Here is a 14,677-nt window from a genome sequence, read left to right as displayed (position 1 = left end):
TGGAAGTGTATCCTTTATTGAAAGCTCAGGGAACGAGTCTATGAGCCTTTTTGGAGATGGATCTACCATGAAGTTGATGGAGATCAAGCCTCATGATCCCTCATCTGAGCAAACCTACTTCCATTCCTAAGCATCTTATGACAATTTTCCCAGGGCCACAGGGTCACCAGAGTTCCCATTTTGCAGGATTTCCATACTCCTCTCTCTTTCTTTTGGTGTTCCTGGAGGACCCAATGACTTCTTGTTCTCCGAACACTGCACAGGAGTAGATGTGAATTATTCATTCTCACAGATACCAGACCTCACAGAAAACTTTATTGGGAAAACTGGTGGCTTCCGAAGGATACATGGGGGCCCCGAGAGTTGAAGAGATAGGATCTCACACTGAGAAAGGGCCAAAGGGTAAAGGGCATTATGTTTGGAAAGAAGCTGAGCTGGAGGAAAGAGAGTAAGCAAATGCGGGGGTTCGGTTTTGGAGCAGCCAATGTCTTGGCAGCTGAGGAAGCCAATAAGAAGCATCAGTCAGGCACACATGGAGAGAGGCCTGGAATACAACCAAGTTCTGGAGGTTGTTCTACTTCTCTTTATCCTGCCCAGGGAGTTGGTGACTCTGCAAGATAACAGAATAGAAAAGGATGAGATGCTTGGGCCATACTCACCTTAGGAACCAAATCCTATAGTTAATGGAGAGAAGGAGATGGGGTCATATTTATATCTTTTCACAGGAAGAGAAAACAGAAGTGGAGTGATTTTGGGGGCTCATAGGGTGATCATGTGCTCCGTCTTTTCCTGTCAAGACCCAGTTTAAGCCTGTTATCCCAATGTAGTAACGAATGGCATCCCCTTTCACTGTCAATTTTCTCTGTTTGGTCAATAAAGCGTGTGGTTGTCCTAGCTATAATCACCTTAAAAAGGAAAATGAAGAGGACGGGTGATGGTGCATGGTGGCCAGCCCTGGGCTCTGGGCTGGTTCACTGGGCCTCCTTCTGACATGGTCTTGGGCACTCCACCACTTGTGCTTCCACTTTCTGCATCCCGTTTCCATCTCCTACTTGCCAACTTCCCTTTGACTACTGCTTCTATTCCCACCTTCTCTTTCCCAAAACGTCCTCTATTTACCCTTTGCAAGGTGCATTCTTATCTCATGATTGGACTGATTCTGTCAGCTCCAGGCCTGCCAACTTCCTGGAATGGACCAGTTAACACCCAGACCTCCCACTGGTGCAAGTGAGCTTGGGAGATGGGACCCCTGGGACTTACACACATCTGGGCAGATGGACCTGCAGACAGCTTCAGACTGGAAGTTGTTGTTGTTTCCAGCACAACCACCATAGGTGAATTTGGAGCAACGTCTGGTTTCCTTGTTGTACCACCAGCGTGGAATGAGGGCCAGGCAGAGGCCAACTTCCTTGGGCAAACTGCATACGTCTGCAGGGAGATTGCAGAGCAGTACTCTTTGGGTTCTGCCTTGCTAGAGAATATTCCAGGCTTGTGGATAGGCTTGGAACAATGTAAGGCATGATATTTTTAGAGCTACATGAACATGCTAAAAATATTATGCCGCTATACTCCTCCATGCTTTTGCACATGCCTGGAGTGCCATCCCTCTTTTGCTTACTAGGTGCAATCTTATTCATTCCTCAAAACCATCCCTAGACATCAAACTCTTTGATGTCTTTCCTGGCCCTATTCCTCACTCTTTGCTTTTCTTTATTGCTTTTTTTAAATTTAAATTTTTGCTCTTCTTGTTTTCAATCTTGCACACATAGTGATCACTTCTGTGTAATTATTTGTTCATATTTTCTGACTCCTCCATCAGAATGTGAGGTTTGCACCTTATGTTATTTTGGTACACCAGTTCCTAGCAGATAATTTGGCATGGAGAGGATGCTTTAGGAATATATATCTTGCACTTCAAGAAATACTTATTGAGTAACCATTTTGTTCACAATACTACAAAGTACAAATAGAGTTCTTTAGAACCTCATAGTCTAAAGCATAACAACAACAGTATTTATTAAAGTTCTTAGCACTTGACACATATTAACCTATGACCTTATGAGGTAGGTCCTCTTATGGTCCTCATTTTGCAGATGAGGAAACTGAGGCTCATAGAGGCTAAGTAACTTCCCTAAGGAAGATGACATAGGGATTTGAACATAAATACTCTATTGCTTGTAGGATCAAGACAAGATCCCTTACTCTGGCTGGCAAAAACCAACGTTGTCAGAGTCTTGCCTACCTAGCCTGGCTTTACCATCCTCATATTTCTCTCTCTTATCACGGGCACGCTTGCTCTCTGGTCTCTAGACTTTCTAGACTTGAGCATGCTATCTCCTCACACAGGACCTTCGCACATACTATTACCTGTGCCTGAAAGCTGTTCCCTCCAATTTTTGCCTACTTACAACCCATCTTTCTGATCTTATATCTTGGATCTTTTCCCATGAAAACCTTCTTGCTTCCCTGGATTATACTGAGTAAGCAGAGACCATCATGGGTGTAAGAGGCACCAGCAAATACTTGCTGAAAGAAAGAATGAATGAATGAATAGTCCTTGATGGTCCTCTTTAGAGCTCAATCATATGGGCACAGCAGAAAGAGTGTAGGAGGTCAAAAATGGTTAGGGAAGGCATCCTGGATTTATATAGACAAAGAGGCCTGGAAAGATACTTGTTTCTTAGAGCTATCATATCTCCTGATGCCATGTTGGCATTTGATAGGACCTCCGTGGTTCCTTGACATCTCAGAGGATCGCAGAAGAATAGCCAAGAGACCATGTGGTCTAATGCCTATATCTTTCTTACACATGGGGAAACTAAGGCCCATAAAGGAAAATCTCTGTTACTCACACCACATACCTAAATAGGGGAGAAAAGAAATAAACTCCATCCCAGTCCAGCACTGCTAGGATTTGTGTCAGGCAGAAGATGCATCCAGACTCTTGGTCAGAGACCAGCCATCATTCAAGGGGAGGGGTCCAGCAATGCCAGTGCTGATGGGCAGAGAGTGCGGGTCAGGAGTGAGGGCACTGGATAGTTCAGGGGGTTTGTGTGTTACCTTCATCGGGGTCTACACATTTCTTTGCACAGTTAAACTTGCAACACTTCATCTTCCCCGAGCAACGTTTTTTCCTCCCACAGTGGTCGATTTCTTTGAAACTGCATGGTGGTTTGTTTTCGGGACACTTCTCTGAGGGAGAAAACAAGGGAAGAAGGGAGGCCAGAACCCTCCATTGCCAGGCCCAGAGCACCACTGCAGAGTTAGAGAAGCCTTTTTTCACTCCATCGTCCCCAGAAGGTAGTGACCTTTAGATGGCTCAGGATTTTCACATCACTGTCCCCACTCCCAACCCGATAACGACTCACCATGTAGTACCTACACCCAGCCCTACCCCCAACCCCACCACTCATAGGATGCTCTCCACTAGGACTACTCTGGTCACTTGGCTTTCTTGTATTTGGATGTTCCCTGGGTGGGGGCAAGAGTGCTGTAGCTCCTCCAGGTGACTGAGATCTCCATTTGTGGAGTCAAGTGGCTGGACTTTGAATTCTGTGCAACCCTTAGTATGACAGGCATCATCTCTGGACCTCCACCTCTGGACCTCTGCCTATAGAGTTGGTTTGAGGATTAGGCGACAAATCTTGTAAGCCATCGTCAAGCTGCCTGGGGCATAATAATGATAACTAATATTAACGAGATGCTTACTGTGCCCTTGTCCCTTGTCCTTTTCTCCTTAATTCTCATGACACCTCTATGGGTGAGTCCTATCAATATCCACATTTTATAAACAGAGGAATCTGCAGCACAGGCAGGTCACACACAGCTACTGAGGAGAGGAACCGGGATTTGAACCTGCAATGTATGGCTTCACTGCTGAGTGCTCAGTGTATTTTAGCTGCTACTTAAGGGATCTTCATATTTCCGCATTTCAAGGGACTTCCAGAGACCATTCTTTAACTCCAGAAGCAAGGACCTTCTGGGGGTGTGGGTATGGGGTGACTTTTGGGGCTGCAACTGGGAGATTTTTTTTTTTTTAAAACGTTTATTTATTTTTGGGACAGAGAGAGACAGAGCATGAATGGGGGAGGGGCAGAGAGAGAGGGAGACACAGAATCGGAAACAGGCTCCAGGCTCTCAGCCATCAGCCCAGAGCCCGACGCGGGGCTTGAACTCACCGGGCGGTGAGATCGTGACCCGGCTGAAGTCGGACCCGGCTGAAGTCGGACGCTTAACCGACTGCGCCACCCAGGCGCCCCTGCAACTGGGAGATTTAAAGCTGCTAAGGGTGGTGCTGGGGGCGGGATCTTTCTTATAGGAAAGGTCCATAAGGTTCCAGCACCTTTTTAGTCCATCTTATGGCCCCCTGGTCTAGAAGGAATCCCTCTCATAATGACAGTGGGGGAGTCCGTTGCTACAGACTCAGGTCCCTGTGCTCGTGGAATGCATCTGACCAGGAGTTTGGGGTCTGAGAGAAGGACTGAGAATATCTCCCATTTCTCCTGCCCAGGGTCCCAGGCTGAAGGTGGAAGTGTTCCTCCTCTGTAGAATTCTTTGTTTCTCCCTCCCAGAAACTTCCGTTTTTCCACTGGGAGGGCTAGTCCCTGATACTTACTGCCAAGCAACCCCTCAACCAGCTCAGGCTCCTGAACTCTCCCCAGGAGGATGAATAGTACCAGGACTGGCACAAGTCCCAAGGGCCCCATTTTAAGAGCTACTGGCCTGGCTGCTGGCACGAAAATTAGGAACTGCTCCGCAGTAGCTCCTGCTTCTGATCTTTGGCTGTCCTGGCACAGGAGCCACACTTCCTGTGCCGGGGAACACCAAGTCCCCGAGGCCACCGGTGGGAGTAGCTGGCACCCACAGCGCCAACCCTGGGGGAAGGAACTCTTGAAAAGCAGCTCCTACTCCTCAGCTCGCTGCGGCTCTCTGGCTCTCTGGTCAACCAGGGAGAGAGGCAAAGATTGTCTGGGACTTCTAGACTCCCTTGGAGAAAGGGAAGTTCAATTCCAGCATCTTCCATTTTCCAGTGGAGTTTAGAGATCAAGAATATTCCAGTTTTCTTTCCAGTCTTACCCTTCTCCTGACATGTCTATTTGTCTCCTTATTTTTCTCACACTTTATTTTTCTTCTTTCTTTTTTTAAAAAATTTTCCTTACATTTATGTATTTATTTTTGAGAGACAGAGAGAGAGACAGAGCACAAGCGGGGGATGGGCAGAAAGAGGAGACACAGAATCTGAAGCAGGCTCCAGGTTGTCAGCACAGAGCCCAACGCAGGGCTCGAACTCACAAACCACGAGATCATGACCCAAGCCGAAGCTGGACACTCAACCAACTGAGCCACCCAGGCGCTCCTATTTTTCTTCTTTCTGTGCTTCCTCCTTTTGCTGTGTGCCTGCCTTTTTCTCTTTTCCTGTGAGTCTCCCTCCGGGTCTCTTTCTCCCTGCCCTTCATTTCCCTTCTGTCCTTCTCCTTTTTCTTCTTTTTGGGCCATCCCTTTTCTTTAACCATCGTCAAAAAGTAAAGGTATTACCATGTGTAGCATGTGGGGAAGGAGACCGGTTTATCTCAGGTTGGACCAAATCTTCAGAAAGTATTTGTCAAGATCATGCTGCTTTGAGAGCAGGAGAGGATGCCAGCACCAACAGAAAGCCTCTATTATTGGGTGCAATTTGGAATGGTTGATGCAGGAGGGAAATAATAACTATCAGTTATGACATCAGAACCAGCAGCTATGGGGTGTGAAGATTCTTCCACTGGGTTCTCCAACTTAAGGTTTGAAGGTTTAATAAGGCATGTTCTTGGCTTGCCTCTGATTTCACCTGTAGCTACAGGAGACAGACCTGGTGCACATTTTTGTTTTTCCTAACCCACTTTTAGAAAAATTGAGGTGGGATTCACATCAGATAAGATTAACCATTTTTAAGAGGACAGGTCAGTGGCTTTTTAGTACCTTCACAATGTTCTGTAACCACCACCGTTGTTAGTTCCAAAATATTTTTATCACTCCAAAAGAAGGCACCTTGCTGCCTCAATTGGAAGAGCATGTGACTCTTGATCTCGGGGTTGTGAGTTCAAGCCCCACGTCAGGTGTAAAGATTACTTAAATAAATGAAACTTAAAAAACAAAAGCAAAAACAAAAGAAAACCTCATACCTACTAGCAGTTGCTATTTCCCCCCAGCCCAATCCCATCCCTGGCAACCACTAACCTACTTTCTATTGCTATGGATCTACCTATTCTGGATACTTCATAAAAATGGATTCATACTGTAGGTGACCTTTTGTGTATGACTTTTTTTGCTTAGAGTAACGTTTTCGGTTTTTGTGGCATATGTTAGTGTTTTGCTCCTTTTGTGGCCGAATGACACCCAATGCTTAGAGACAGCTTCCAACTTCAAGTGTCAGAGTCTCTACTTCTGTGCTATGGGTTTTCTCTGGCTCCCTGACATCTTGCTAAGCTTGCATGTGGAACAGTCTGGAAGAGCAAGGGCTTTAATACCCCCAGGCATCCAGGAAGGAATGGGAATCAATGACTAAATGACTCAACTGCCCCGTCACTGGAGATGAATGCAGACATTTGGACACATGTTTTACAGCATTCCTTACAAGGCCCCTGGGAGAATAAGCTGCAGTTTCCCTCCACGGTAACCAGCTTATAGTCGACTCCTCTCTTGCCTGTATCATTTACCCGATCCCCACCTTGTGTGTCTTGAGAGATCTCCCAAGTAAACTGTTTTCACGCATGTCCTTGTCCCAGGATTAGTTTCTGGGGGATCCAAACTAAGGCAATGCCCAAAGACCTTTGTCTTAAAAGGATCTTACAATTTTTTGAAGAAACAGAGGGGGACAATGTCCCTGGAGCTCTCAGCTCTCGAGAGCTGACTGTTTCCCCTCCCTTTCATTGTGTCACAAGAGGCCTCAGTGACCCTTTATTCTCTGCAAAGTGTAATGTACCAACAGATGTGAATTATTCAGCCTCAGAGGCACAGGACTACACAAAGTACTTTATTGGGGTAAATTGGGAGCTATGCAGGGGGCTCTAGACATTGGACATAAAGAAAAGAAGCATAGAGATGGGTCAAAACAGAATGATACCATGTTTAAGAGTCTGAGATAGAGGAAGGCGAATGCAGATCCTGGGGCTCCGTAAGGGGAAGAGCTGAGGTCTTGGAATGTGAGAGTAGAACAGTGGAAACCAGCGTGGACCATTGGTCAGGCACACAGACAGAGCCTTGGATCATGAGCCAAATCCTGGTGGTTGTTCAGGTACATCCTTAATGCAATGAGGATTATAGGCCTGGAGAGAATGTAGGACAGGATCAGTTAAGCACTTGGGCTCAGCTTATCTTCAGAACAAGTCTTGAAGTTATGCTCGTATATCTTTGCACAGCAGGTTAAAACAAAGTGGGTTTGCTTTGGGGAGCTATGGCTTCCTCCTTAAAAGCGGAATTGGATGTGGTTGGGAGCAGATTGCTGGCAATCCAGCACTAATCTGGATGTCTTGTGACCTCTCTGAAGTTGGTCTCTGGGATTTCATCATGTCTGCATCCTCCTTCCATCCCTCATACTTGCCAGCTTTGATTCATGACCATGTCCCTTCCCAAACTCAATTCCCAGAAAGCTGCTATCCAACCCTCTGCCAGGTGCATACTTACCCCCCAAGTGGAGCTGGCTCTGCCAGCACTGGTCTGCCAAGGACGTAGCCAACCCTGAACAAAGCAACCAACACCCAGACCTTTCAGCATGGCCCTAATGAGGTTGGGAAGCCCCAAGGACTCACGTTTTTTGGAGCACATGTTCTGGCACATGTCTTTGGTTTGGAAGTTGTTATTGTTTCCTTTGCAGCCACCATAGATGAACCTAGAGCAGGTACCCTTTTCCTTGTCATACCACCAACGATGAAAAAAGGCCATGCAGGGGCCAGTTTCTTTGGGCATATCACATATGTCTGTAGGGAGACCCCAGAGTTGAGAAATAAGAGTGCCCACCCCTCAAAAAAGGAGCTGTTACTGTTACCCCTGGACACCACCAGAGATGAAACTGAGCAGGCTCCTTTCACCTTTTCACACCTCAGGAACCCAGACCCATTGGTATATTGTGCACATTGTAGGGAGACCCCAGAGTGGAGCTGTTTGGGTGTCTGCATCCCCGGAGAACATCGGTCTCTCCCATTCCTTCTGGTCACTGTCCCTGTTATCTTCCTGAGAGTGAGGACACTAATTTGAAGGCTCTGCTCCCAAATCAGTGTGTGTATTGACCTCCCACATTACCTGTCTTGTCCTTGACTTCCTCTTCTGTACAATGGGAATGCAAAATCTCACCTTGCTTGTGGCACAGAGCCATCCTGAGGTACAAGTGAGACTGCCTTCATGGCACTCGAGGTTGTGAACTCCTTGATTATATCTGAATGTGCAGCTTCTAGCAGTGCCTGGCATAGAGTAGCTGCTCAGTAAATACATCCTGAATGGATTAAAGATATGGAAGTGCCTTGGAAATGGCAAATTATAAACCACATACTCTGCCCCCTAAACCACGCCAGGAAGAGAGAATATGGGATCATGAGTAAAGGGGAAGTCCACTCAGGGAAGCCAGGGACTAGTATTTTAGATGGTCCAGCACCTTTCCTCCCTCAGTTAGCTTCAGTCCTGTTATGGTTTGGATTGTGTCTCTCCCTACTCACCCCGCCCCCATTTGTATGTTGAATCTTAATCCTCAGGATTTCAGAATGTGACCCTATTTGGAAATAGAGTTGTGGCAAATGTAATTAGTTCAGATGAGTTATACTGGGGTAGGATGCATCCCTAATCCAACAGGGCTGGTTTCTTTATAGAAAGGGGAAATTTGGACACACACACACACACACACACACACACACACAGAGAGAGAGAGAGAGAGAGAGAGAGAGAGAGATGAAGCTGAAGGCAGAAGTCTACAAGCCCAGGATTGCCAAATATTGCCAGCAAACCATCAGGAATTAGAGGAAAAACGTGGAACAGACTCTCCCCCTCACAACCTGAGAAAGAACCTGCTTTGCCAACACTTGACCTTGGACTTGTAGCCTGTAGAACTGTCAGACAATATATTGTTGTTTAAGCCACCCAGTTTGTGGTCCTTTGTTGCTGCAGCCCTAGCAAATGAATGTAGATCTGAACTCAACTCTGAGTTCCATGAGGGAAAACTTCCCATAGCTGAACAGGCAAGTCCTGCTGATTTTTATCCTCCTCTTAGCTCACCTCTCTGACACTCTCTTTAAATCTTGGTGTCTCATGCCTGGGCTGTTGGGATAGCCTGGAACTGATCTTCCTGGCCCTGTCTCTGGCCCTTCTAATCAGTCCTTCATTCTGCCTGCCAGAGGGAAGCACCTACTGGACCTGAAACAAAGCTGATCATGTCATTCCACAGCTAGGACCTTACTTCATGGCAAAGTCTTCCACTGACCCACAAGCCTTTTGTAGCCTGGCTCCCGCTTGTGGTTCTGCACCACCACCTGACACCACAGTACCATTTGAGGTACATGCTCCTGCAACCTTCAACACCCCATGGTATCCCACACCTCCACACCTTTCGCTTTCATTTCCTCTGTCCACCCCGCTGTTGTTCATTAGCGACAGTCCCACTCTCCCTTCAAAACCTTCCTCAGACATCAGCTCTCTGTGATGTCACTGACTCCAGTCTAAACCCCACACCCCCATAGCTTCCTGGACCGATCCTTCATTGTTCCACCATGCTTCTGAATCTCTTGTGCATGGTTGTCAATGGATTCCCTCCTCAGTCTTCTCCATGAGGTCATGAGCTTCCAAGGGAGCAGAGATTGTGTCTGATTTCATCTTGGAGCCCCATTCCTAGCAGGTGGTCTGGCATAGAATAGGATCTTGCAGAACGTTGAGGGTAAAACAAAATGCACCCTGACCTGAACCGAATAAGCCATTCATTGAGCACCTACTATGTGCAAGATGCTTATTAAAATAAATATTTATTTATTTTTGAGAGAGAGACAGACAGACAGGAAGTGCCAACATGAGCAGGGGAAGGGCAGAGAAAGAAGGAGACAGAGAATCCCAAGCAGGCTCCACACCATCAGCACAGAACCCCATGTGGGACTCGAACTCACGAACCTCGAGATCGTGACCTGAGCTGAAACCAAGAGTGTGACACTCAACTCACTGAGCCACTCATGTGCCCCTCAAGATGCTTTAAGAGACAAAAGGCATGGCCTCTGCTTTTTAGGAACTCCCTAAACAAATAACTTAAGCTAATATGTGTCACTTGGCTAAATTGTGTCCAGGAATTGCTCTAAGCACTTCCTGTGCATCATCTTGTTTGATCCTCCAAATAGCCTTTAACATTGGTTCTTTTCTTATCTGGGGAAAGTGAGGAACAACAGGAGAAAGTTGTTAATTTGCTCAGGCTGGTGACAAACTAAGACTTGAACTCAGAAAACCTAGATTCAAAAACCCTCACCTTTAGGCAAATGAACAACTCACCATCCTCTTGCCCACTCTGCCCCATTGTTCATTGTCAAGTCCTGCTTACTTTACTGCCTAGACATCTTTCAAACACAGCCCACTCTTCTCCATCCCCTCAGCTACCTCTCTGGTCCAAGCTACCATATCCTCTTTTCCTGAAATCCTTCAAGACATTCTGTTTCTCCTCTGTTAGTGATAAAACCCTGATCGCATCACTGTCCACCTCAGTGGATTTTCATTGCTCTTGGGATCAAAGTGAGATGTCAGCCCACCAGACCCTATCTCACCAGATCCTTTCCCTCATGCCGTGCTCATACACATTCTTGCTGTCTGGCCTCTCTAAGCCCCACCATTGAGCCTTTGTGCATGTTATTCTCTGTGCCTTGAAATCCCTCCCATCCACTCTTTGCCTAAATTTCCTACCCATCCTTCTGAACTCAACTTCAGGTTTGCTTTCTCATGGAAGCCTTCCTTACCTCCTTGACCACACGAGTCAAATCCCATTATGACTCTCAGAGATACTGAATACATATTTGTTAAATAAATGAGTAAAGAATCTTTGATAGTCTTTTTGGAGCCCAAGAAGATGGGCATGGAGTTAAGATCGCAGGAACAAAGGAAAAACCCTCTGGTCTGCAGTAGTCGAGGGATGTTTCCTGGTGCTAAATTGAACTTAGAGAAGCAGAGAGGCAGCCCCTCAGCAACAAAAAGCTGGTAAATACCAATAGCTTACTTATCACTTGCAGCAACAATGTGCCAACAATGGCCACGTGGAGACTAAGAAAATCATGAGTTAGAAATAAACAAAAAAAGAAAACCATAAGAGTGAAAGCAGCCAAGAGACTATCTGCTTCAATCCTACACTCACATTCTGTTTGGGGAAATCAAAGACCAGATTGGATGAAGATACTACCTAATGTCACACATAATATTAGGGGCAGTGATGGATGTAAATTACAGGTCTCCCCGTCCAGCAATCTTGCTGAAAGACCAGCCCTTAGTAAAGCAGGGATGATGCTACACAGGTGGGCAGAAGGTGAGGGTGTGGGCAGAGGGGCTGGTTATTCTGAGGCTCCTAGTATTACCTCGGTGGAGGTCTAAACACTTTTTTCCACAGCTGAAGATGCAACACTTCTTGTTGTCCAGACATTGTCTGTCCTTCGTACATTCATCCCTTTCTTTGAATTCACATTTCTCTTGGATTCTGGGGCATCTCCCTAAAGGAAAGGACAGTTTTACAACCGTGAATCTTAGAGGGCACAGTGTCCACTCTTCTCCCAACCCAAGGCAACTCTGTAAAGTCAGGGATGTTTGCTTTCTCTTTGCTCATCCACAGGAGTCCTTTTCCTTAGGGTGCTCTCATGTATTTCCAAGCACTGCCTACACTGACTTCCCTTCTGACCACTCTCTACCTTCTTACCCCATCCCTAGTTCCACCCCTTAGCCCCATCCCCTCTAATGCAGGATTTCTCAAACTTGCCAGTCTTTATGATCATTATTTATGGGAGGAGGAGGGCTGTCCTGTGGGTGTTCAGCATCTCGGGCCCCTATCAGTAGGGTGTTCAGCGTCTCGGGCCCCTATCCACCAGAAGCCAATAGCACTCTCCAGTTTAACAATCAAAAATATCTGCAGATATTGCAAATGTCCCCTGGAAGGCAAAATCGCCCATTGAAATCCACTGGTCTAAATTAATCTGGTCATTTTGGCCTGGTTGAGGAGTCAGTGTTTTGGAGTTCCTCCCAGGGGCGCTATTGCACAATGATTAATAACACTCACCCTGGCGTCAGAGAGTTGGGTTTTTAAATTCTACATCTTGGTTTACCACTCACCTCTCTGAACCTTGGTTTCTTCACTTGTAAACTTGTTTTAGCCTTACAAAGTTGTTGAGGAGGAAATGAGACAAAGTGCGTAAAGTTACAATCATAGGAACTGATGCATAGCAATGTTAACTAACGTTTATCCACTGTTTACCATACACCAAGGACTTTTCTGTGCATTTTAAATGCTATCTCAGGGCGCTTGGGTGTCTCAGTAGGTTAAGTGTCCAACTTTTGATTTCAGCTTAGGTCATGATCTCACAGTTGGTGAGTTCGAGCCCTGCATCGGGCTCTGTTCTGACAGTGCAGAGTCTGCTTGGGATTCTGTCTTTCCCTCTCTCTCTGTCCCTCTCCTACTCCTGTTCACACTTTCTCTCTCAAAAATAAACTTAAAAAAAAATTTAGGGGCGCCTGGGTGGCGCAGTCGGTTAAGCGTCCGACTTCAGCCAGGTCACGATCTCGCGGTCCGTGAGTTCGAGCCCCGCATCAGGCTCTGGGCAGAGCCTGGAGCCTGTTTCCGATTCTGTGTCTCCCTCTCTCTCTGCCCCTCCCCCGTTCATGCTCTGTCTCTCTCTGTCCCAAAAATAAAATAAAAAAAAAATTTAAATGCTATCTCCCATAATCCTCCTAATACCTCTAAGAGGTCAGTTCTACTGACATCCACATTTTGTGCAGGAGGAGACTGAAGCACATGGAATCTAACTAACTTGCCCTAGTTTATGGCTACTGAACAGTGAAACCAGAGTTTGGACCCACCATGCCTGACTCCAGATCTCTCTAACTCCCTACTTTCTGAATGTTGACTAAATGGTAACCAATTGTCATTATTACTCTATAGTCATGGAGGATTACTGTCTTCAGTTCAAAGAAACTTCTGGATACTGTCTTTTATCCCAAAGGTAGGGAACCCCTGGGGATGCAGGAATACTTTATAAGACTACATTTGAAAGAATGAGGAGTTGATAGAGATAATATCCTGAGAAAGGAGGCTATTTTTTGTGGGGTAAGGGGAAGATCCCCTAGACTTCCCAGATTCTTAAAGCCCCTCCCATAAATGCAAGATCCTGTGACTCTTCCTTCCACTCCCAATCGACCCTCTACTTCAAAGGGGCTGAAATTGGGGGTTGCCTCAGGTCCAGATTCTTGCATTCAGAGAGGGCATTTCCATAAAGGGGGAAATTGGAAGAAATATTCCAAATACCTCCCAACCTTGGACCAGGGCTAACATGGTGGGAAGCAACTCAAGTCTTAGCACCTGTTCTTGTTTCATTCTCCCAGCACCCTCCCTCTCTTCAGCGTGAAGGCTGAGGCCCCACTACTTACTGGGAAAGATCCAGTCACCGAAACCCTGGACGTTCACTAGAAAGGCGGATAAGACCAGGATGCTCAAAAGTCTAGAAGACGCCATTCTGAAGAAGAGCTGGCCTGTTCAGTGGTTCCAGAATATGAAAATGTCTGGCCAGCCTATTTCTTCAGTAGTCAGTATCTTGGATGTGAGAACTGGAGTCAAGCCAGACACCTCTTATCCTGCTGGGAACGCCAAGTTCCTGAGATCGTCAATGTGGCCAGCTGGCATCTACAGCCCACAGCTCTGGGGAAGAGTCTTTTCTTGGATGGTTCATGATGCTCAACAGCCCGGGCTAGGCTAGGCCCTCTGGTCTACCGTGGGGTGTGGACAAAGCTTATCTCACTTTCCATGTGAACTTAGGAGTACATGCCACCACCAGGGGTCTTGATAACTTTGAGAGTTACGGAATGTCCTCATTCTCCATTCATTTTCCACTTTATCTGCACATTAACTGCTATGCCCCTTTTGTTTATCTCTGACAATGTATCTCTATGGATGTCTTGGTATCTCTTTGTTTAGATGTGCTTCTCTGTGTTGGTGTCTGCCTTATTCTCTTTTTCTGTGGGCTTCTCATGGTCTCTGTGTCTCTTTCTCCCTCTCCCACCATTTCATCCAACCTTCTCCCTTTTCTCTTTGGGTAGTTCATATTCTTTGACAAAGGCCGAAGAGTAAATATGTTACCACAGAGTGGAGTGTGAGGGAGGAGGAGCCTGTCAGCAGAATTTTCAGATACTGTTTGTCAAGGTCATATTGCTTTGAGAGCAGTGGAGAATGTCAGCAGAGTTTATAGTGAGTGTCCTCCATCTGGTGCATCTTGTTGTCTGAGGAGGAACTGTAAAATGGGGAGGCCTGCCTGAGAGACCACACCCCAGTTAAAGTGCATAGACAGTAGAGTTGCTGGCTTCTGACTGGACTGGTGAAAGGGCCCTGGAGAGGGTGCTGGAGAATTTGGCAGCATTCCTACATGGACTCCACAATGCCTGCCAGCCAGCCAGTCAGTCCCGGTAGAGGGAGAGACTCTCCTTAGAGAGTAAATGTTGT

At 46.5% G+C, this 14,677-nt stretch overlaps 2 protein-coding genes across 2 annotated transcripts; both read right to left on the bottom strand.

The window, feature by feature from the left end:
* Positions 1-344: 344 nt before the first annotated feature.
* LOC115509628 (WAP four-disulfide core domain protein 6B-like) lies at positions 345-5,176 on the bottom strand. Its single transcript, XM_030308960.1, has 4 exons — positions 4,616-5,176; positions 3,061-3,192; positions 1,261-1,428; positions 345-610 (listed from the first exon to the last, which is right to left on the bottom strand). Coding segments are annotated over exons 1-4 (393 nt in total). The 5' UTR covers positions 4,707-5,176; the 3' UTR covers positions 345-608.
* A 1,817-nt stretch (positions 5,177-6,993) lies between these two features.
* Positions 6,994-13,936, bottom strand: LOC115510042 (eppin-like). The gene is made up of 4 exons (XM_030309508.1): positions 13,612-13,936; positions 11,556-11,687; positions 7,785-7,952; positions 6,994-7,301 (listed from the first exon to the last, which is right to left on the bottom strand). Exons 1-4 carry the CDS (start codon positions 13,694-13,696, stop codon positions 7,294-7,296), a joined length of 393 nt encoding a protein of 130 aa, XP_030165368.1. The 5' UTR covers positions 13,697-13,936; the 3' UTR covers positions 6,994-7,293.
* Positions 13,937-14,677: the final 741 nt, after the last annotated feature.

This window comes from Lynx canadensis, chromosome A3 (assembly GCF_007474595.2).
Source record: "Lynx canadensis isolate LIC74 chromosome A3, mLynCan4.pri.v2, whole genome shotgun sequence".
In the NCBI taxonomy this organism is placed as follows: Eukaryota; Metazoa; Chordata; class Mammalia; order Carnivora; family Felidae; genus Lynx; species Lynx canadensis.
The sequence above is the reverse complement of the archived record's forward strand: the minus strand, read 5'-3'. Positions and strand labels throughout refer to the sequence as shown.